Source organism: Hibiscus syriacus, unplaced genomic scaffold, assembly GCF_006381635.1.
Source record: "Hibiscus syriacus cultivar Baekdansim isolate YM2019G1 unplaced genomic scaffold, ASM638163v2 tig00111758_pilon, whole genome shotgun sequence".
Taxonomy (NCBI): Eukaryota; Viridiplantae; Streptophyta; class Magnoliopsida; order Malvales; family Malvaceae; genus Hibiscus; species Hibiscus syriacus.
In genome coordinates this window covers 1,134,464-1,158,190 of record NW_024063170.1, presented here as the reverse complement: position 1 = coordinate 1,158,190, position 23,727 = coordinate 1,134,464, and the positions used below count along the sequence as shown (strand labels likewise).

General features: G+C 34.4%; 2 protein-coding genes and 1 pseudogene across 4 annotated transcripts; 2 read left to right on the top strand and 1 right to left on the bottom strand.

Annotated features, from left to right (window-relative positions):
- The first annotated feature begins 779 nt into the window (after nucleotides 1-779).
- On the top strand, nucleotides 780-12,517 carry LOC120169304 (casein kinase 1-like protein 2). Of its 2 annotated transcripts, XM_039177483.1 has the most exons (14): nucleotides 780-791; nucleotides 6,842-7,423; nucleotides 7,506-7,546; nucleotides 8,667-8,768; nucleotides 8,903-8,998; nucleotides 9,107-9,174; nucleotides 10,474-10,535; nucleotides 10,622-10,685; nucleotides 10,774-10,858; nucleotides 10,996-11,125; nucleotides 11,233-11,315; nucleotides 11,396-11,454; nucleotides 11,639-11,783; nucleotides 11,987-12,517. In XM_039177483.1, exons 4-14 carry the CDS (start codon nucleotides 8,712-8,714, stop codon nucleotides 12,218-12,220), a joined length of 1,083 nt encoding a protein of 360 aa, XP_039033414.1. In that variant the 5' UTR covers nucleotides 780-791; nucleotides 6,842-7,423; nucleotides 7,506-7,546; nucleotides 8,667-8,711; the 3' UTR covers nucleotides 12,221-12,517. The 2 variants fall into 2 exon arrangements, with proteins under 2 accessions (XP_039033414.1, XP_039033413.1); XM_039177482.1 differs by lacking the exons at nucleotides 780-791; nucleotides 6,842-7,423; nucleotides 7,506-7,546; nucleotides 11,639-11,783 and having other exon boundaries at nucleotides 8,569-8,768; nucleotides 11,396-11,459; nucleotides 11,987-12,137.
- Nucleotides 2,191-5,849, bottom strand: LOC120169303 (DNA repair protein recA homolog 3, mitochondrial-like). Of its 2 annotated transcripts, XM_039177479.1 has the most exons (8): nucleotides 5,519-5,849; nucleotides 5,340-5,397; nucleotides 4,787-5,004; nucleotides 4,596-4,683; nucleotides 4,048-4,220; nucleotides 3,578-3,724; nucleotides 3,164-3,295; nucleotides 2,191-2,891 (listed from the first exon to the last, which is right to left on the bottom strand). In XM_039177479.1, the coding sequence occupies exons 1-8, from the start codon at nucleotides 5,573-5,575 to the stop codon at nucleotides 2,505-2,507; spliced, it is 1,260 nt and encodes a 419-aa protein (XP_039033410.1). In that variant the 5' UTR covers nucleotides 5,576-5,849; the 3' UTR covers nucleotides 2,191-2,504. The 2 variants fall into 2 exon arrangements, with proteins under 2 accessions (XP_039033410.1, XP_039033411.1); XM_039177480.1 differs by lacking the exon at nucleotides 5,519-5,849 and having other exon boundaries at nucleotides 4,787-5,000; nucleotides 5,340-5,379.
- Nucleotides 12,518-14,660: 2,143 nt separating the features above from the next.
- Nucleotides 14,661-16,175, top strand: LOC120169339 (annotated as a pseudogene).
- The last annotated feature ends 7,552 nt before the right edge of the window (nucleotides 16,176-23,727 follow it).

Sequence of the window (23,727 nt, the reverse complement as noted above, 5' to 3'; positions counted from 1 at the left end):
AGGATGTCCTTGGGGGTGGTGCCTGTTTCCGAAAAATTGAGGGAGGGAAGACTACGGTGGTTTGGGCATGTCTTTAGGCGACTACCGTCGGATGCGGTCAGGAGGGTAGAGTCGATTACAGTCGACGGTGCCAGAAGGCGAAGACGACCAAGGCGGAAGTGGGAAGACTGCTTGAGATCTGATTTGATGGATTTAGCCCTTACCGAGGACATGACCTCTGATAGGAAAATATGGAGACTTAAAACTAGGGTAGTCGAGTAGTGTGGGTAACTTCTACTTTTTATACGTTTCTGTTATTGGTATTTATGAAGGCTTAGAACTGGGCTTGCTTTCGTTGACTTCTGTGTAACATTCTCTTCACTTTTAAATTTAGTCGGGTCTTACGTTTCTGTCTATATGCAGAGATTTTTTTCGTATGGATTTATTTGCAGGGATTACTGCCCAAGTACAAACGCGCATATGATATTAATGATATTAATGTCTGCATATGAATACTGTCCAACTATGTATTTATGTATTTATTTATACATGCATTGCATTTTATCTATATTTTTAATTTTCTGACTGCCGGAGGTCTTCCACGGAAGCTACTCTCAACTTGGCGTTGGGGGCAGCCTACTACCCTACCTCCCCCTTACCCCATTGCATATGGGAATTGGGTTTTGTTGTTGTTGTAATTAATACTAGAATTTGTAGCTCTTTCAAGGCCTTTTTAGAGAGAAAAATGAGAGTTTAAGTATATAATTTTATTTTATTTTTAAATATCTTTCCATATTCAATAATCACATAAGGTCTAAACTAAATTCAGAATCCAATAACAACATGAAAGAGACTTTGTTTTCTTTTCCTTTCACAAACCTCAAACTCCTTCATATGCATTTTGTAATACAATAATTTCTATTGTTAAAAAGGTAAAATATATTAGAGGTCAATGAATTATGTTAAAGTTATTTTTTAGTCAATAAACTATTAAATATTATAAAATGATCAATAAATTTCTCAAACGGTTATAAAATGATCATTAATAATTATCGAATTATTATAAAATTTATTAATATGTTATAATATATAGAGATCATTTCGTAATAATTAAATCAATTTAATGATTTTTTATAGTATTTAAAAGTTTGTTGGCTAAATAAATCAATTGGACATGATGATACAGTGACATATTGTATCCTATACCCTGAAAAAACAGCATAAAAAACATGCAAGTCCCATGCACCCATGTAAATTAATAAGAGAATCCTATTATTAGAGGCCTATTTATTCTTAAAATAACCAACCACCCTTTATTAATAATTAGTTGGGTTGGATTTATGTTGATCTAATGTCCCTTTTAGTATGAATAATATTCCTTAACTTTTGCATATCAAATTCTTATTAGAAAGTAAACCACTTACAATCTCTAATCATATTGATGTTATTGGACGTTTACATTTATATATTAACTAATCGGATCTTAATTGAAGATTGTCATCTACCTAAATTTGGAATGAATAGGAGGGTCGGCATTATATAATATAAGTGTAACTACACTTCAAACACAATACAATTTGAATAATTGTAATTAAATTTAATCACTCTAGCATATAATAAACCTTATAATTATTTAAATATATGTCGATATAGTTTATATATTAATATTTAAATTAATATAGTATTGACTAGAAACTCAAATTAGGTATAACATAATCTAGTGTATCTGTATAATATTTGGCTTGTGCAGATCTTATCCAATCCTCACAAGAATGGAAGAATTTTATGCTTAAAGAAGGATGGTATCAAATAATCAAATGCTTAAAGAATTAAGTTACATATTTTCCATATATTTATTATTATTATTATTATTGAAGAATAATTTAGTATACCTTAAAGAAATAATATGTTGATTATTTATTTTTTCAATTTGTTCATACGCAAAAACGATCCAAAACTTAATTAAATTAGTTCATATGTTGATTATTTAAGTTTCAATGTGTTCATATGTTTAAAAAATATATATATATTCAATGTGTTCACATGCAAAAACCACCCAAAGCTTAATTAAATTAGTCCATATGTTGATTATTGAATTTTCAATGTGTTCATACTTGATCAAAGATAAATTTTCTTAATTAAATTACGAAAAACAAAATTCTTACCTCAAATATATATATATACATACATATATATATATATATAGAGAGAGAGAGCATATATTTTGACTCGTTAACATGTCGAATGTTGTGTAGATACATGACACCTATAAGAGATTTCGATGAAGGTTATGTATTTTTTCAATCCATTGCATCCAAGAAACTTTGAAACCCAAAATACCATACCATACCATACCATACATGTATAAATACAAGTATGGCTTATAATGGGTCGACTATTGAGCTGTGAATCGTAAAACCATCAAATCCTTCCATCATCATGACCACCGGAAAGTCCAATCAACTAACGGCCGGTCCAATGAGCAAGGGGACGTTTCATTTAGTTTCCATTCATATGGGTACTACTTAAGCTTCTATGGCTGTAACGGCTTCTTCATCAAGAGTATCCTTTGAAATTATTTCTTCTGATGTATCCCCATCAGAAATATCAGCATGTCTTTCCTTTTTGCTCTCGGCTTCAAGTAGCTTTTCTCTAAGTTTCGCCGCAAGTTCTTCTCGCTCACTTTCGTTTTCAGCCAAAAACTTTTTGAAAGCTTCTTTGCCATGGAATTTCCGGTCATTATAAGTGTAGAATGCGACGGCCTTCGTAACAAATTTTTGTTTCGTCGCCAGATCTATGATCTCCCCTTCCCGAGATATTCCCTTCCCAAACTCGAGCTCGAATTCAGCATTCTTAAATGGAGGGGCAAGCTTGTTCTTCACAATCTTCACAGCAACTTGACTTCCGACAATCTAAATATCACAGAAATATCAACAAACACAATGATACATGGAAAATATGGTAAAATTCATTCAACAGTAAAGAAGAGAATTATGTAGATTCGGATATTTTTTTTAATTTCCCATCCTCGACACAAGTCTCTTGTGAACGTAATTGATTAAAGAATTAAGTCCTTCAAAATTATCAGAGTTTACGTGAATTATATGATCAGAGACTTTCTTAAATCACTACATCGGAATCCAACTATCGAACTTAAGAGGAAAGGAAGGATATAACTTGATACCTCTTCTCCTTTCTTGACAAACCCAGTTCTCCGAATATTTAGTCGCACGGAAGCATAGAACTTCAAGGCATTACCACCACAGGTAACTTCAGTTGGCCCACCAAATCCAAAGGTTGAAAGTTTTGACCGTACCTGATTACTATAAATAGTTAATGTACTATAATAAACAAAAAAATTCATGCCTCGTTCCAAATTCTGAACCAAGAATCTTGAGAGAACTCCAAACCTCCATCAGGAGGAACAGTTCAGCAAGGAAACAATGAATCAATTCAATAGCCTACTAAAAGCCTTAAAACTGGGGCAAAAAGTTTACCGAAGTTAAAAGAGTTTAAATGTTGATGAGCATTGTGCATATTAACAAATTAAAGCTCTATAAAACTCATGAGTGTTATAATCAGGATATAGAACTTATACCTGGTTTATAAAAATCAATATGGTTTGCGATAATGATAGAGAATGGCTCAATTTACGAAGAGCCTGGCTCATCAGTCTGGCTTGCATTGCCATATGAGCATCACCCATCTCGCCATCAAGCTCGCCTTTAGGCACCAGGGCAGCTACCTAGTGTGGGAATAAAGCCATTTTCAGGACTCCCTTCCAAATAAGTAAAATAAGTCACATTATCACATAGAGAAAACCACAGAACTTCAACCCTTCACCAATGAATGTCCAATTTATTCGGTACACAAACAATCATTTCAAAAATATCCTTCTTCAAATCAGTATCATAAAATACACTATCTACCTAAACAGTCAAAAGAAAAAAGCAGACAAAGGGAATAAAGCAGATTTCACAAACACAACACAGGCACATTCTTCCAACTACAAGCAGTGTTTTCTAGGAAACACTCCATGGAAAAGAAATGAATCCAAAGACACCTTACACTGTCAACAACAACAACATCAACCGAACCACTCCGTATAAGGGTGTCTACAAGACTGAGAGCCTGTTCTCCACAATCTGGTTGCGAAAGAAGCAAATTCTCGGTTTTTACCCCAATTGTCTCAGCTAGAGCTGGATCAAGAGCATGCTCAGCATCAACGAAAACACAATAACCTGCATTTTACAATATTATAAAAAATATAAGCTTCCAGCAAGAAGATAACAGAAAAAACAGACAATAGAAGATAAGCACAACAAAATCTTCTCCACCCTCCAAATGTGATCACCCTATAAATAGATTTAAGAATGTCATATGCAGCATATACTTCTCATTGGATTAACATGAAAGTTTAGCCTATCAGTTTCCTATCATTGGTTCTAAACATGAAACATAAGAAATTTGTTTTATAGTAGCATGACAGGATGAAGTTACAAATGCAAAGATACTCTCTTCTGCCACGACAAAATAATGAACGTCATAATGAAATGATAAGCTCATCATAACAAATCATAAACGAGACAATACTATGTTAAACGACATTAAGTGACCTCCTTGTTTCTGTGCTTCAGCAATTACATGTAGTGCAAGTGTTGTTTTCCCTGAAGCCTCTGGTCCATATATCTCCACGACACGGCCCTGTAATAGCCCAATAAAGAGGTTTCTAAGGAACTACTAAACATCGTGAGTAGCTATTTCCTAGTAGCAGGAAGGTAAAGAAGAAGCAAGAATTGCAGAGTACCTTCGGAAGGCCACCGATTCCAAGTGCAACGTCCAAAGCAAAAGAGCCAGTGGAAACTACTGGAACATTCCTAGTAGACTCAGAACGACCAAGCCACATGATAGATCCTTTTCCAAAAGAACTAGTAATCTGATCCAGTGCTTGTTTTAGGGCTAAATCTTTCTTGGACATATTCTCCTCACCGGAATCACTTCCATCTGACTTGGACTTCTTCCTAGCTTCAAACAGCCATGCGTCAAGATACATCCACAGACAATAAAGTAACTACCTTATTTACTTTCAAACTAAAATTAAGCCAACTCAAACAAAATAACTAAAGAGAACACATCATATAGATGGCACATGTTTCCTTTACTAAAAAGACCCTAACTTGAAGCACTATTTGAGTTCTTTCAATCTAATATATCACAGCTTCCAAACATTAATAAAGTTTGATAAAAAAATGCCATGAAAAAAGCACTCTTCTACAATCACATGCAGATAATTACCATATTCCAACAACATTATTTTGGGTATCAGCATTATAATAAAAATCTTGAAATGGAACCAATACCTTTAGAAGAAAAGTTAAAGAGTTGTGAAGATGAACCTAATACCTCTGCTCTACATACCTGCAAAAAGATTTAAATTCAAAGTCCCATTCTTTATCTTACAGCCACAGTGAAAGATGATCATATGCTTTCAACATGACAAAAATAAAGCAAGAATAAACAAAAGGGTACGCATCCCAACCTGTGGAACTAATAGAGAACGTCTCAGATGAGAAATATTTCCAAGAAATCTCGCCATATCAAGCGAGGGAACGGCTTTGTTTGAAACTACAAAATCAGTAAAAAGAGGGGGGAAGGATGAAATGAAAAACAAATTAGTTGAGCTTAAATGTTATTTTATGTATTAAAAAGTGGGTTTTTTATATTCAGATGGTTCCTAAAGAGAATAAGGGAAATAGAGCAGAGATATAGAGAGACCCTCTGCTCTGTGAACTGTCCAAGTTTTAGGGTTTCTTGGTGGAGTTTGTTTCCCTCTCTTTTTGACATTTCTTCAGTGTGGTTAAAATGCCCGACTACCGGGAGACTTGCTGGTTCGTTTGGGCCGTCAAATTCAACTGAAAAGGCATAACTTTAAAGTCTGGTTTGCCTTTTGGGCTGCCATGCGGATAAAGTGCCCATGTTTTGTCTTAGTTTTTTCTATTACAACTTTTGAGGATAATTTAGTGTTAAAAATTTAAGTTTAAGAATAAAGGGCACAAACTAATATATCAATGTTAAATGAATTATTGTTATTCTTAATAATTTTAAGTTTAATCACTTGAGATTATAGGATATTCGAGTGTTTATTATCAAATGGTTGAGTCTTTATAATATATATTACAATTTATAATTATTTTGAATTAAGCAAAAATAAAATAAAATAAAATAAAGGATAAAAAACATATATAGTTTTTCGACTAAAAAGTTCTACTTTGTTGAGTTCCCTAAACACTAAAAGTTACAAAATGATCTCCTGATTGTAAATAATACTTTGTTAAGTCATCGACTATTAAAAGTTTTAAAATGGTCATCCGACTATTCATATCTTTCATCTAATCTTTTTTTGTTAAAAAATTGAGGATCGTCTGAGTTGAATATTAACTTCATTATGATACAATAAAAAATGATTCCAAAATCATTTGACTAGCATTTTGTGGACCGACTCTTTATTTATATTTTATCTTTAAATCAATACTTGAAACATTATGCTGTCGAGTTAGTACTTGAAAGTAACAATGGTGGCGACAAACATCATTAAAATATGATTTTATCATATTTAATTACCAGATTGACTTTTAACTCAGACAACTATCAATTTTATAACAAAAGAAGAAGAATTTAAAACATATAAATAGTAACATTTTATAATTAGATTATTATTTTATAAATTCTAATAAAGTAAAGAACTTAACAAAATAGTACTGTATAAAATCGAATTATTTGTATACTTCATGATAAAATAAATTAGAATAAAATATTTTTTTTTAAATATTTAAACAATAGATCAATCAATGATACTGTAAAGAAAAAAAGGTAAAAGGTAAAAAAAAACTCCAAAATTAGCGAGGAGAGTGTGATGTGAATCAGACATTTCTATTGTCGCGTCGATGACTAAAATCCATTCCACGGAGCCCAGCGAAATTCAATGTCAGATATCAAACCACCCTTTCGGAGATGGAAAATGATTCTAATTATCTGTTTCCATCGACTCACGAAAACAGAATTATGATTTCTTAGCTATCTTCCCCCGTTTTGTTTATTTCGTTTACCTAACCCTAGTTTTTCTGTTAATTATAATAGTAATTTGTTTTTGCCTTAAAACAAAGACGGAAAGTTAGATCTTTTATATTCTTCTTCTTCTTCTTTTGTTGAATTTTTGAAATTCTTTTACGTGATTAAAATTTTCTGTGTTTGAATTGTAGGAGAGGTTGACTGGGTGTTTACTGTATAGTGTCTCCATATATTTTCCTCCTTTTTTTGGGGGAAGTTTTCTGAATTAAGGTTTCAAGTTTTAGTTAGGGCTTGGAATTGATGGAGCCTCGTGTCGGTAATAAGTTTCGACTTGGTCGTAAGATCGGTAGCGGCTCTTTTGGAGAGATCTATTTGGGTTTGTTGCATAATCCCCTACCCCTGTTTTTGGGTATGATTTTGAATATAGGTTGATATATAGGAGTATTTTATATTTGCAGGTACGAATATTCTGACAAATGAAGAGGTTGCCATTAAGCTTGTAAGTAGCCTTTGCAAATTCACTTCTTTTTTTTTTTGTTCAGTTTATTGCATATTAGCATTCTATAAAACAGCAATGTAGTTGATATTCTGGCTAGGTTTTAATCCGAGTGAATGCTCATTAGATTTCTTGCTTTAACTTGATCGTTTATAACTTAGAAATGCACTATGGTCATAGGTTATATTGAAGCAATAAACTGTAGAAGTATGTAGTTGAGGTTAAAATGTACCATGATGGATAAAATTATAATATTCTGGTAAAGTATTATATAGCAAAGCAAATGTTTGGAGCCCTTGACATGTTGGATTACATTTTTGGTTTTTCACTTCACTTGGTGTTATTTTTGTTATAGTTTTTGATTTACATTAAATTAACGATGATCATAGTTTGTGGGCTACTCCTTTAACAAAAAAGAGAGAAAACAGAGAAGAAAACTGTTAGTTACAGTTTAACTTTGTAGGATTTTCGTATATTACCCCAAGGAGGATTGAATTCGTTCGTAAATGTAAATTTCTTATTTTCTAATTGTTGGCTGGCATCATAGCAGACAAGAAGAAGATGCTTTGGGTGGTTATCTCCTGAGATAAATATGGTTAAAGGGGGTTACTTACGTTACAACTTTGATTACCTATTTACCATTGTATATATGCTATTCTCATTACTCTCCCAACACATCGTTAGAATTCTTTTAATCAATCAGTGATACTTAATAAGCTTTTTAGAGTTATCTTTCAATCAGGCTGACATAAATACATAATTAATAATTTTATTTTATGCTTGAATCATTGTTTTGATTTTATTAGTTAAATGTTTTGGCATTCTATAAAACAAAGCTTGCTTATTTTAAATTTAATAATAGTTTTCTCTTTTGTTGTAGTTCTTTTATTCCATATTAAATTCTTTATGTTACATAAGGAAGTGGATGACTTTTTTCTTTAATGATCAGGAGAACGTGAAGACAAAGCATCCTCAAATGTTATATGAATCGAAGTTATACAGAATCCTGCAGGGAGGAAGTAATGATACTTACAGTTTCTTTTTTCTTCTTAGACAATATAGCTCTTGTTTCAACCTTTGGCCGTTCTTTGTATTTCATATCACTTATCCTTTTTCTTGGCAGCCGGGATTCTAAATATAAGATGGTTTGGAGTAGAGGGAGATTATAATGTTATGGTTATGGATTTGCTTGGACCTAGTCTTGAAGATCTATTTAATTTTTGCAGTAGGAAACTCTCATTGAAGTCAATTCTCATGCTTGCTGATCAAATGATAGCCTTTTAGAATTCCATACATTGCTAGCTTCAGTTCCTCTTCCTTTGTTGTCTTGTTGCTTGATTCTATTTTTCTTTCTCTCAGATCAATCGTGTTGAATTTGTTCACTCAAAATCATTTCTACATCGAGATATTAAGCCAGACAATTTTATCATGGGCCTAGGAAGGCGTGCAAATCAGGTTCTGCATTCTGCTCAAAATATTATTATGTTATGTATGTTCTTTTTCTTTCTTCATTTTATATGTTGCAGGAGAATGTAATGTATCATTTCTTTCGCCCTCACATAGGTCTATATGATTGGCTTTGGTCTGGCTAAGAAATATAGAAACAGTTCACATCATCACATTCCTTACAGGTGAGAGAAATTAGCATGATGTAATATATTGTGTTATACAGTTTAAAAACCTTTGTTTCACTTCGCATTGATTGGTACTAACACCAATAGTGTAATCCTAGCTGTCAGGGGGTTAGTTGTATTACTTCTTGTTGCAATGATGATGCATCGAACTTCTTTGCCTTGCATTGACATTTCTATTTTTTAATATTCCTTTTACTGATTTATTTGTTGACAGTTTCCGGTTCATTACTGAAGCCAATTTTTTATATTTTACTCAATCGTGACCTATGAAGCATGGAGACGGCATTCCTTCCCACGTTTCAGTACCCGATACGTCCCTGACACGGGGACTGCTAGGGTACGTACCGAGGATTTGCCACATGGCGGGGTACGGCTAAACACATTCAGGGACGTTTTGGGGACGGCATGTGACTATCACATGTGTCCCCTGTCAGCAATACTCAACGGTTCCGATGAAGTAAGCATTTCGGTGGCAACAATATAGCAGGTGCTGCTGATTTCGTTGGAATCTGAAAACTCGTTTCTATGATCCATAGAAACAAAAGGGGATGTATTATTTGAAGTGGAAAGCGATCAGTATATATAAGTGAAGGAAGAAATGATTCGCCATGGAATTACTGAGTTGAAACGAAAGTTAAAGGATGGAGATAAAGAGGAGGCATTGATGAGCTTCCATCAGTTGGGGGAAGCTGAAAATGGGCAACGACATAAAAATCAAGTATTAGACTTGGGTAAACTACCCAATTAGTACTTAAATTATTATTTTGTATTATTTTGGTATCTAAACTTTTTTTTTTAAAAATCATTCCTAACGTTATATACTTAACGATAATATGGACTTGTCATTATAAAATAATGCTACATCATCATTGAGAAAAAAATAAAAAATATCACGTCAATAGATCTATAACTTTTTTACGGTGGGATACCAAATTGAAACTTAAACTAAATGTTATGCATGATTTAAAAAAATTAAAGTTTAGGTATTAAAAAAGAATAAAAATTGGAGTACTTATTCTAATTTGGAATATGTTAACAATGTTTGATTTGTGTTGTTTAATATTATTTTAGACTTAATTTATTGTTTGAGTATTGAGATTTTATAATTTAATATTATGATTTATTTATGAATTTTATTTTTTTAATTTTCTATGAAATATTAACTTTATTTATGATTTTTTATATCTATTTATAATTTTTAAAATTTTTTATATGCCGTACACTTGCAATCATCGTATCCTTTAATTTTAGAAATTATCGTTTCTGTCAGTGCAACATAGATCGTGACCATTTAAGGGAAAATAAGAATCTGACTGGAACTGCAAGATATGCAAGCATGAACACACACTTGGGCATCGGTATGTGGTCAAATTTAGTTGTCCTTTTCTTGATCTATGAATCTTTTCAGCTTCTCAGTTTTGATTCTCTGTCCTATACCATGTAGAGCAAAGCCGTAGGGATGATTTGGAATCTCTTGGATATGTGCTTATGTGCTTCCTAAGAGGAAGGTGAATTCTTGCTACCTATGTTACTTTCTTTTCTTTTTTTATATCTCTACATTAGTTTTCAGTGTTGGTGCCTCTTCTCTTTTAACAGTCTTCCTTGGCAAGGTCTGAAAGCGGGAACAAAGAAACAGAAGTACGAAAAAATTAGTGAGAAGAAGGTTTCTACTTCAATTGAGGTAAGGATGTGTTTGAATATTGCAATTGCAGTAGGTTTTCGTAAAGGGAATGACGTATTAGAAAGAGGTACATGTGGCTTGGAGCTTCTGATTCCATGTTTAAAAATTTATGACTGAATACTGATGTGTTGTTTCAGGCCTTGTGTCGAGGTTATCTGACAGAATTTGCATCACACTTCCATTACTGTCGGTCATTAAGATTTGATGATAAGCCAGACTACACTTATTACCTCAAAAGAATCTTTCGTGACCTCTTTATTCGTGAAGGTCTACATTCACATTTTTAACAATGCTTACTGTCAACTTGTATTATTTCCATAGTTCAAAGTTGAGTCACATCTTCTCATTATTCTTTTTGATCTTTCTCTAAACAGGCTTCCAGTTTGATTATGTCTTTGATTGGACCATTTTGAAGCATCAGCAATCACTGCTGACCACTCCTCCGGCACGAGCCATTGTATGTTCTTACTAGGGTGCTCTGCTCCTATTTTTCATTAATAGTATGAATGTATCTTTTATAATGCTTGTTTCTGGTAGGGCCCCAGTGCTGGACCAAGTTCTCCCTTGCCCCCTGCCATTGCCAATTGTGACAGGCAAATAGGTAACTGGTGTTCCTTTCATACAATTTAGTCTTTTTTATCAGCATTACTATTGAAATTTTGAATTTGTTTTTTAAACTCAAGTGTTTGTTTCTAACACCCACACAGACATTTAAGCACACCCCTTTCCTTTTCTTAAAAGAGTTTTTTTTTTTAGATATTTAATAACGAAATGAATGCTTGCAACTGGGGAGAACATGTGGGCAACTGGTTTGTCATCTATGAATTCCTTTAGGCGGAAAACATCAGGACCCTTGAATTCTGGAAGTCACTCAAAGCAGAAAAATCCGGTTGGAAATGATTCTGCAGTTACTAAAGACACTATGGTATTTTTATTTTATGATTATGCACATGTATTGAGTACAGTCTAGAATTCCGGTTATCGCCTTACTTCCTTTTCATTGAGGATGTATGCGCACATACACAAACGTACTCCTATGAAGTAGTCCTGTTTACGTTTGATAGTTCCAATGTATATCGCATTTGATTCTTATCTTTTACTGCTGATTTGAATTTTACTTGCCTCAAGTTTATGGGGCAGCAAGGTGGATCCTCTTCAAGGCACGTTGCAGCTTCTGACAGTTGCGAAGCTTTTGCTGGTAGCGAAGCTGACCCCCAACGTTCTCGTGCAGCTCATGCTAGCCACGTAGACCCCAAGCGGTCATCGTATGGGAGAAATACCTCTCATGCCAAGAACTATGAAGCTGCCCTCAAGGGTGTGGAGGGCTTGCAATCCGAAAGTGATGAGAGAATTCATTATTAAACTCGGAAAATGGAGCGTGTATCGCTGGTAGGCGTTTGAGTTTTCAAGGAATTCTGTGACTTGGATCTCCTGAATTTGGATCTGGCGGCCCAAAGCCTGTGATGAAGGGTAGAATGAGTGGAACATTTTTCTTTTAACAGTTTTAACTCACTGTTTTTTTTTTTCATTTTCATTTTTTTATGATTATGCTTTTCTCAGTCATCTGGGACTTTTGAAACTTTATGGCATTGTAAATTGCTTACTGTATTCATGTCATGTCGCCTTGTTCATACCTTCTTTTTAATAAATAGTGGGAATAGCTTCCATTTTGCCTGATCTTTGGCTGTCAATACGTTCTCTTCCACTATAGAAGCTTTTTTACAGTCACATAAAGGGGATTGCTTTCTTCGGAGCCTGTCTTGAGTTTTGCGTAAAGAAAGACTTCACTAAGGTCCAACAATTTTGATGAACATTTTCATATAAAAATATTATTTTTCAGTTCCAACGTTGTGAAAAGCTTAAATGATGTTTATTTATTTGTTCTTTTGAGGGGTTAAATTCGTGTGCTTCGTTTCTTAGACGCAGAACCGCACCACGAGCCGAACATTCATTTTGGAAAAACCAGAGCATTAAAAGAAATTTGTTTGGATAACAAGAAAACACACTGGACTCTTACGATTCCATTCCACCAAGACCAAAGTGGGGTTTCACTGTTTTGTCATCTTCAATGCCGCTCTATTAAAGAATGCTTTCATACTAGGGTGCGTGATGAAGTTGTTAAGATGGCCGAGATCAATTTCTTGTGCGTTCATAAGAAGTTGAGATCGAAGAGACTTGCGCCGGTGATGATTAAAGAGGTTAGTAATTCTATACCAGGAGAGTTGATTTGGAGAATATATGGGAGGCAGCTTATACTGCTGGAGTTGTTCTTCCGACCTACTTGCCAGTACACTGGTATTGGCATAGGCCATTGAACCCCAAGAAGCTTATTGAAGCTGCCTTTTCTAGGCTCGGATGAAAACTATTCGGTCTTGAAAGCTGCCTACTCTCAGTTTTTCATTGTTTACAACGTAACACATATTGCAGTTGTTACATTAATTCGAGGATTTTGTTCGAATTTTTGGGTGATTTCATAAAAGCTTGTTGATTGTATGATGATTTTGTCATCTTTCATCCGTGTCCTTGCTTCTTATGTGCCTTGCAAGCATGATTAGATTTTGAATCATTATACAATCAACCCATTTTCTTAAAATTAATATAAAATTTAAAACATAATTTATGAACACTTTATTTAAATAATTTTTACCATAATATTTACATAAATAACGTCAAAATTTAATATAAATTTAGTTTAGTTTCACAAAAGTCTAGATACTCAACAGTAAACTATATTTAAAAAGAAAAGTAACAAGAAAAGAAAAGCCGGGAGAAACAAGAAGCATACCATATTTAAGGTTTCTCCGAGTTGCTTATGAAATGGCTTAAATATAAAATAAGTCTATAAACTATAGTATTTTTCACGAATAGGTACCTAAATTATTATTTTTTCAATCATTCCGGCGTCTAACGTTACAAACGTTATCACTTTATGTGCTCAGACCGTCAACAACATCAATTTCCTCCGTCAAGTGACATATGTCACAATCTGATAATTTTGAAATTTATTTTTTAAAAATATTATTATTTTTATAAAGACCTAATTTCTCTTAAATTACAAAAAAAATCTCAAAATCCTTAAAATCCCTAAATCCTAACCTTAACTCACTGCCACAACCCTTTTCGACCATGACCATAGCCATTGACGTACTCCCTGCCATCCTCCTAGTCATATGTTGTCATCGTTTAGCCGTCGAAATCACGCCAGATTGTGATTTTCATCATAGGGTTTGTGGGATATAAAACACTGATTTATCGTCGATCGATTAGTCACAATTTCATAGGGGTTTTGGTCTCTAGGGGAGGTAAGGTCGAGTGGAGCTTCATCACTGATAGTTTTTTAAGGGTTTAACGATTGAAATCAAAGTTTTCAAAATTTTGGGGTTATTTTAAAATTTTTATGTTTTTTAAATATAATATTATTTTTTTAATTTTAAATAAAAGTTTTAAAATTACCATATTATGACACATATCACTTAACGGAGGAATTAATATCGTTGAAGGCCAAAAACTTAAATTAATAATATTTGTAACGTTAGATACTGAAACGATTCAAGAAATAATTTAGGTACATATTCATGAAAAGTGTTATAGTTTAGACACTTAATTTATAATTAAGCCATATGAAATCGTCAAGAAAAAACGAAGAAAATCCACGTGAAAAAGAAAAGTAAAGTCACTATCAATGTGCCACGCTCCCGCGTTCACATCCACGCGCTTCCTTGTGGAGCCGTTGATACGTATACAAAAAAAGCCGTTGCCACCCATTTTCAACTCACCTTTGCTTTCACATTTCGTCAATCAAGCCATTCAATCAAATATCTCATCATAGTCTTTGTTTATATGGAAACCCCTTCTTTCACGTTCCTCTCTCACAACGAAGCCTTGGATTTCTCTTTGTTTTCGGATGTGGAAATTGGGTTCAATGGGAACAGTAAGAAAATGAGTAGAAAAGACACTGATGAATCTTTAGTCAATGGAGACGACTTGAAGAACGATGGGTTTAAAGATTTACTTTCCTCGCTTTTTTTGCTCGACGAGGGAGAAGCAAGAGCAACATCAATGGCTGACTGAGTTTGAACCTTTCTTCCAAGCCGATTGCAAAGAAAAAGCCGAAGAAATCGCTGGTAAATATCATTCTTCTGAAATGGAAGAGTCGAGTAATTCGAGAAAAAAGAAACGCTCTTCGTCAATCCGGTTCAGTTACCGCTATCTCTTCGACGGTTTCAGTCGGTTCAGACAATGAGGGTGTGCCGGAATCGAGCGGCGGTTCAGGACATCAACGGCGGTTATGGGTGAAATCCCGATCTAAAGACTGGTGGGAGAGGTGCAATCAGCAGGATTTTCCCGACGAGGAGTTCAAACGCGTGTTTCGGATGAGTAAATCCACGTTCGATTTGATTTGCGAGGATTTGGAACCGGCGGTGATGAAGAAGAACACGATGCTCCGTGAAGCGATCCCGGTCCGTCAACGCGTCACAGTTTGTATCTGGAGGTTGGCCACCGGTGAGCCGCTTAGGATGGTATCGAAACGATTCAGGTTAGGGATTTCAACTTGCCATAAGCTGGTTCTAGAGGTTTGCACCGCCAATAAAACAGTACTGATGCCTAAATACCTCCAATGGCCCGACGAAAACAAAATGAAGCAAATCAAAGACGAATTCAAGTCCATCACCGGGATCCCAAACGTCGGCGGTTCAATGTACACGACCCACATCCCAATCATGGCACCAAAAACCAGCGTCGCCTTATATTTCAACAAGAAACACACGGAGAGGAACCAAAAAACATCGTATTCGATCATCCTTCAAGGCGTCGTCGATCAAAACGGCGTTTTCACCGACGCTAGCATCGGCTGGCCAGGATCCATGACCGACGATCAAGTCCTGGAGCAATCGGTGTTTCATCAAAGAGCCACCATGGGTCAGTTGGAGGACGTTTGGGTGGTGGGAGGTAAAGGGTATCCATTAATGGACTGGGTTTTAGTTCCCTACACTCACCAGAACCTCACTTGGGCTCAACACGCATTCAATGAGAAGATTTGGGAGATTGAAAAAGTGGGAAAGGAAGCGTTTGCAAGACTGAAAGGATCGACGTTAAGCTTCAAGAATTGCCGGTTGTTCTTGGAGCTTGCTGCGTTCTACATAATATATGCGAGCTGAGGAATGAGGAAATGGAGCCTGGGCTTAAATTCGAGGTTTTTGACGATGAGGTGATCCCTGAGAACAACTTGAGATCCATGGCCTCTTCTCAAGCTAGGGATCGCATCGCTCATAATTTGCTGCACCATGGCCTTGGTGGTGCCACTGGCTTTCTCTAGTATTATTACCTGTAGTCATTCTTTTTGACTATTGCAATAAAAGATCATTTATTAAATTTAGTTTTTTTTTATCAAACTATTATAAATTAATATCTATTCTAAATACTTAACACCTCTTTTCCGTATCTAACCCTGAACAAGAGTCAGAAATATCATAAAACATTAGGAGAAATTTATATTTAAAAAGTGGTAAAATTTTGTTTCCTTCAAAAGTTAACAATTCTTAACTTTTACTGTAAAATAATTTTTCACATAATAATATTACAATCTCAATTTAAAATCTGGTTTCAGACATCAACTAGACAATTCTATTATTGTTCATATCATGAATAAACTATATAAAACCATATGATTTAAAATCTAATTACTTAATATTTAATATTACCCATACTTATAATTTGCAGACATTTCTCACGCGTATATATGCCAGGTAGAAAATTTAGAACACCATAGGATGTCATCAATGTTACCTGAAAATATTCTTTGGTGATTGATGTGAAACTCAACTCCTTACTCCTCTCACATTCTTTTCCCTACGCGTGAAAATCATCACACGCTAAATATACACTTAATGAGAAAATCATAGAAATATTCAGAGCAATACAACACATAAATGAAATGAGTAATAATATTAATGCATTATGATCACTTTACCTGCATTCCAACCATGTTACCATATATCAACCTGATATAAGCCGGATATAAAATTCCTTACCAATATACTTGTCATTTATTCCATAAGCTCATAAGCTTATTCGTCTATTTATCATTTAGTAACAAATAAACCATAGCCCAAAATATAAACATATAAAGACCCTGATATTTGAGTCAAATATATGCACCGTAGTGCTAAACTACACTAAGCTTACGCTCTAGTGCTGATCCAGATATGACACATAAGGTCATTCCCACCACCTACACTAGGTTTACACTCTAGTACTGATCCATATATGACACATAAGGTCATTCCCACCACCTACACTAGGTTTACACTCTAGTGCTGATCCAGATATGACACATAAGGTTATGCCCACCACCTGCACTAAGTGTCCTTGCACGCTATAGTGCTGAAGCCTGAAGCTGTTGGACTCTATGGCATGCCATCAATACCACTGACCCTCAATGACATACTTGGGCATATAGTCTATATTTATTTAATCCATCCATAACAAATTATATTAATATATTTTCACATTGGGCATTTCATACCTGAAATAACATCATATATATATATATATGCATAATAAACATCATATATAATAACCAATGATCAATGCATTTTATACTCAACTCTTGACATATTTAGAATATGTCAAATATATGATAAATGACATAAATATCATGCCAACGTAGATAAGGTAGACTTATCACAAGTCCTACCCGATGATGTATAAAACATCTATGTATAATATTATGCATGCCTTGCACTCACTTTGAAATTATAAACAAATAAATATAAGCCTCACTAAGCTTCAACTTAATCCTTGGCTTTCAATTTGGTTCGTTCCCAATTTTTATCACAATTTCATATTCTGGCAGTTACACTACCTTTAAATATATATTATTCTGTATTAATATACAAACTTAAAAATTATTCCGTTTATACCATTGGAAACTAGACCACAAATACAAATTCAACCATATAACGCACTCCTTCTATTTCCATTTGTACAATTTATAGTGAATTTTCAAAGTTGACTTACAAAAGCTGTTTTGAGTAGAATCTGCTGCCCTATTTCCTGACCTATAATTGATTAAAATTCGTATATTTTTTTATACACCTTGAAATCAATTTTCATTTGTTCTAAATAAAACTAGACTGGCAAACTAATCCAACAGTATAAAATTCATCCCCTAATCATATCTTTAGAATTTATGGTGATTTATAAACTTAATGTTCAGAACACAAATCTAGCCAGATTTCACCAATTTGCATTTTCAGCATATTCACTAATTATATTAGCTCACCAAATGCACATGTATACATAAACCATAAATCACATAGCAATTGGGAGTCACTCCTTACCATAATAACTCCGTTAATGGCTAATCGCAAGTCAATGTTCGTTCGATAACAAAAGTACAAATCAAATTTGCACTCACCTGGTGTCCTTAGATTGTAAACCTTCCTTAGAGATTCACAATTTCATCCCAAAGCTTCTCCTTAGCTTTAATAATTTTTTATCTTGATTTCAAGCACACAATCATTCCTACTTTATTTCAAACCCTTACATAATTTTCCATAATTTCACCATAATTTTTCTCGCTTCTTAAAGCTTAGGCCAAATATTAGAGTGTAGGGTTTCATGATTTCACTTGATTTAATTTAATTCGAGTCTATTCAACATTTCAAAAACCTCTACAATTAAACCCCTAACTTAATTTCATCAAATGAAATCTTTCCCCAAAATTTAGGGTTAGGTCGAAACTTATATACACATGTATAAGTGATTTTAATCATCAAACAAGCTTAAAATGAATCGACAAACTCAATAACCTCAAAATCCATCATTAATTCTTAAAACCCTAACATGAATATAAACCCTAGAACTTGGGATATTTGAACTCAAGAAAAATTAGCATGCAATAATGGTACCAAATGATAGCATTTTTCGAATGAAACAATTTTCTACTTCACAGCTCGATCCAAAATCAAAAGGAAATTGCTTAAAAATGAAAATCAAAATTTTCTTACCTAGTTCATGGGAAGCACTGTAACACCCGTAGCCTATATATGTCTCGATATACGAGCCATAGATGTGACATCTACTTGACATATATTTACTGAGTATAAAGACTTAAAATCTTGTTTCTTTTTTAAACTTTCTATGTTTCAATTTAAAAACTTTAATCTTATTCATATGAAATCGTAAAATAAATTTAATCACTGAAAACAATTCCAATTTCAATCAATAAGTAGACAGCTTAGAACTATTCATAATTATATATATCAATGCCTAAATACTGCTTAATTTAAAAATCATTTAAAACCAGTCAAAATATTCATTTATAAATACGATTATAACCGAAATTAACCAAACATTAAAAAAAATTCTAAATTTCTATTTCAGACCCTTTTTAATATAAATATGATAAAGTAACCCAATTAATATAATGTACATGCCACTAATAAGTCAAAGTTAGGATGTCTTACTAATATTGTCGGTAGGTTTGATTTCCATAAGATGCTGATAATCTCATCACTGTACATCATCTACTATATTCGAACTTACGCATGAAAATCATCACGCACTAAGTAAAACTTAGTGAGCCAAAAGTATATCTAAAACATAAATTCCAAAAATATATGCAATAAACTGTAATTTAAATAAAAACATTAAAACTTTAAACCGGTCTAGTCAAGCCTTTTCCCTTTTGAAAACCTGAAAATCACCATCTTATGATTTTGTCAAAAATCATGTAAGTCATTATCAAATATCATAAATAACTTTTATTCTTTTCATTCGAACATATTTCAGAACATTTTTTTCAATTATATATTCCTTTCTTTCATATACTGTCATAACTGATAACTCTGTAAAAGACTATGATTTGTGTTTTTTTTCTTAAGTTATTGAGTGTCTAAAAGCCATTGGTTTAGCATTTTAGCTGCATTTAGGACATATTTGCAAGTGGTGGATAAGTTTTTCCAAGGCAAAGTTTATTTGACTAATCTGATGTTTCTTAAGAGAAACGTTGTTTGTTGGTTGTGATAATGCAGGCAATGAATAAGAAAGCATTCATTTGCCGAGACAAATTAATTTTCTAAGGTCAGCAGAATATAAGAAGACGACTTTGAGGAACAAATTTTCTTACCAATGCGAGTTTTATCTTGCAAGTCTGACGCAACACAAGACGAAACTACTGACATCACTTAACCAGCTGTCCAATCTACCTCACGTGCAATCATGCCCTCATCAAGGAATTTGAGACCACTGCAAGATGCTATACTATTTACAAAATGGGTATGACATCAAGGGTATTTAGGGAATTTCCAAATGCACTAAACTTAGAAATTCTCACTATAAATATCCCATTATATCTTTTCATAAAAGGAAAGAGGAGAATATACCATGAAAGGAGGCTTGGAGTAAGCGACTGCAGTAATTCACTTTTTCTACCGTCCCTACTCAACCGTTCTTGGTGCCCTCCATAGCTGAGCTTCACTGGAGCGGTAGCTAGGCCCTCGAGAGAGGTTGGCCGCTGGAGCAGTCATGGTGGTGGTCTAAATGTCACGATAAAGTTTTATTTTGGGAGTTTTTTCTTTTGTTCTTCATTTCCATATCATTTAAGGGGTTGTACTTAAAAATTAAGTTTTGGATGATATTTACCAAACCATAAACTACTTTATTTGGTGTTGGATGATGTTTGGATGATACGTTATTCGATTGTTAATGAATGATGAAGTTTGTTTATGTTAAATGTAGTTTTGTTCACTGTTTTAATCTTTTGCCTTGACACTGTAAGAGCTTTTAAGAGATTGCCTGGTGCCTCGACAAAACATTCCTAGTCTCTATAAGTACTTTTGTGAGATTGCCATTTGTCTAGGAGTTGATACCTAATATTGAGATAGTTAGGTTAGTCTACGTGAACAAGGGAACTAATCTGGGATGGTGAGTTTAATCTATCTTAGAGATAAAGAGAGGGTTTCATTCGACTAAAAAAGGTAAATGCTTGAGTAAGATAGGCTAAAAGCTACAGTTTACGCTGAGGGGTATTATCGTAGCAATAGTTTGAGAAACCAAGGGTTGTAGTTCATGCTGAGTAGTATTGTCGTAGCAAAAGTTATAGGAATGCTCTAGTAAATCCTGTCGGGTAGCATAGACATATCATATTAAATCATCCTAGACATAAATTAAATTCTCGCCATAGCAAATCCAACCCAAGTGCTTCGTTAGAAGTCTGATTGTGTGAGGTTTTTTTAGAATATATTAAACTCAACATTTTTGTTTCCCTTGACAACTTTTATTTGTTTACCTTTGCATATTTTTTTTTGCCTCGACCAAAATTTTCTGTTCACTTCACTTTATATTTTTTCTCGCCTCGACAATACTTTTCCATCTGTTCATAGCATTTGATACCACTTGCTTTTGTTTTTAGACAAGAATCTTAGGACTAATTAGTGACACTTAGTTCTAGTTGTAGTAAACATAAAAAATTCCCATCAATCCATGTGGAGGCGGTAGCTCACTTACTACTATATTACTTGCATCGATTGTGTATACTTGCATGGATTTGCGTACCATAACATAAACATTTACATGCGATCAAGTTTTTGGCGCCATTGCCGAGGATTTGCAATTAGAGGAATTTTGATAATGTTTTCCATATCAACTTTTATTTTCTTGTCATTTTTTTTAGTTTGTTAGTTTTATGTGTTTGCCTTTTATTTTATTTTGTAGGTTTGTGTCATTGCATGACCAGTAGATCTACTGACAAACCATTAGTACCATTCGAACCTGAGATCGAGCGATTGTTCAGAAAAATGTAATGCGCTCAGCGTGCCAAAGGTAATATGAATCGACTACAGTTTCAGGCTGATAATCCTATGGAGGATCAGGAAGATCCCAATGTCGCAGTGAATAATAATATTCCCTGAAATACTACAAGACCACGAGCGATACGAGATCACTTAAATCCTATTCTCGACGATCTCAACCCTGGAATCATGACATTAGAAATACATGTAGCCCATTTTGAACTCAGACCGATGATGTTCAACATACTAAATTCCATCGGTCAATTTGGTGGCTCGCCTAATGAGGATGCTAGACAACATGTGTGTTTTCCTTGAAGTGTGTGATTTGTTTAGGCAACAAGGAGTGCATGAGAACGTGAAGTTAAAATTATTTCCTTACTGTTTGCGCGATTGTGTGAGAGCTTGGCTTAGTGGAGTCTCTTCTGGCTTAATGGAATCTTGGGATGACTTATGCAAAAGTTTTCTACTTTGATATAACCCATCCAAATGAACACCCAGCTCCGCAATGGCATTGCAAGTTTTTGCCAAGGCGATGATGAATATATGTACGAGTACTGATACAAATATAAAAGTTTACTTCACAAGTACACTAACCATAGATTGCACGACTGGACTCAAGTCGTCATTTTTTATAATGGAGTCAATGCACCCACTCACATGATGTTGGATGCCTCGGTGAATGACAGTCTGCTTGAAAAATCACCCGAGTAAGCCTTTGATATCCTCGATCGGATAGCCAACAACGACTATCAATTCCTGTCTACAAGGCTTGGTACAGACAAGAAAATGTCCGGGGCATACGAATTTGACGATAAGGATTCAGTTTTTGCCCAATTTTCTGCTATAACAAATATGTTGAAATATTTTAAGCATTCCAACGAGGTGAAAGAAGTCAAGGCATCTAGCTCAGCATGCATTCTTTGCCGTGGCAACCATCAGGAGAGTGAATGTCGAGAAAACCATGAGTCCATTAATTTCATGGATAATTTTAATAGAAGAAACAACAACCCCTACTCTAATACATACAATTCTGGATGGTGACAAAATCCAAATTTTTCTTAGGGTAATCAAAGGAACAATAACAACCATGCATGCAATTTTAATAGGCCACAACAAAATGCCTCTAAACATTCAAGTTTTCAGGATCAATAGATGATTGACAAAATAATAATAAGTGTTCTGCATTTTCCTCAAATTCTAACTCCCTCGAAGCTTCACTGCAAGAATTTAAGGCCTTGATAAAAGATTTCAAGCTTCAAAAAAGACCTTGATACATGAACACTAATTGGCAATCAATAATCAAGGTGCTTTGTTACAAAGCCAAGCAACTCTATTACAAAGACATAGTTCATCATTGAGAGAGTTGGAGAATCAAGTGGGTCAAATTGCCACAACACTACATTCTCGCTCGTAAAGTAGTCTCTCTAGTTATACTGAGGTCACTAAACCTCATGGAAAGGAGCAATGCAGTGCACTCATGCTGAGGAGTAGTACCCATATTAATCTGGAAGATAAGTTTGAGAGGGAAACAACCAGAAATTTCTCGCCAAGGCACTAGACAGAAGAATCTGAAGGTCAAGCTGAACTTGCTGAATAAGAAAATTTGCCTGGAGAGAAGGAAAAGGATAAGGGTTCAACAAGTCATCAAACTGATGGTGTGAAATTTATTTCCAAGGCAAAAGTTTCACCCCCACTTGCAACAGATGAAGTTAGACCTCCACCACCTTTCTCTCAGTGGTTGAAGAAGCATAATGACGAGATCCAGTTTAGAAAGTTTGTTGATGTCATCGACCAGCTGTATATCAATGTTCCACTGCTCGAAGCCATTGATCAGATGCCTTCCTATGCTAAATTCTTGAAGAAAATTGTCACAAAAAAGAGAAAGGTAGAAAGAATAGAAATTGTTGCCACAACGACATTGCAATGAGTAAACTTCCACCGAAGCAAAAAGATCATGGTAACTTTGTTATACCTTGCTCCATCGGTGATAACTATGTTGGGGGTGCCCTCTGTGATTTGGGGTCAAGTGTAAATTTGATGCCCAAGTCCATATTTTTGAAACTTGGAATGTTA

What these genes read in the sequence shown, in the direction of transcription:
- LOC120169303 (XM_039177479.1), bottom strand. Translation starts at nt 5,575, where the DNA reads ATGGCGAGATTTCTTGGAAATATTTCTCATCTGAGACGTTCTCTATTA. An exon ending in TGAAGCACAGAAACAAGGAG is followed by an intron (nt 4,221 to 4,595) that starts GTCACTTAATGT and finishes TGTAAAATGCAG; the next exon opens with GTTATTGTGTTTTCGTTGAT. An exon ending in TTGTCAAGAAAGGAGAAGAG is followed by an intron (nt 2,892 to 3,163) that starts GTATCAAGTTAT and finishes TGTGATATTTAG; the next exon opens with ATTGTCGGAAGTCAAGTTGC.
- LOC120169304 (XM_039177483.1), top strand. Translation starts at nt 8,712, where the DNA reads ATGTTATGGTTATGGATTTGCTTGGACCTAGTCTTGAAGATCTATTTA. An exon ending in CATCATCACATTCCTTACAG is followed by an intron (nt 9,175 to 10,473) that starts GTGAGAGAAATT and finishes TGACCATTTAAG; the next exon opens with GGAAAATAAGAATCTGACTG. An exon ending in CTCCTCCGGCACGAGCCATT is followed by an intron (nt 11,316 to 11,395) that starts GTATGTTCTTAC and finishes TGTTTCTGGTAG; the next exon opens with GGCCCCAGTGCTGGACCAAG.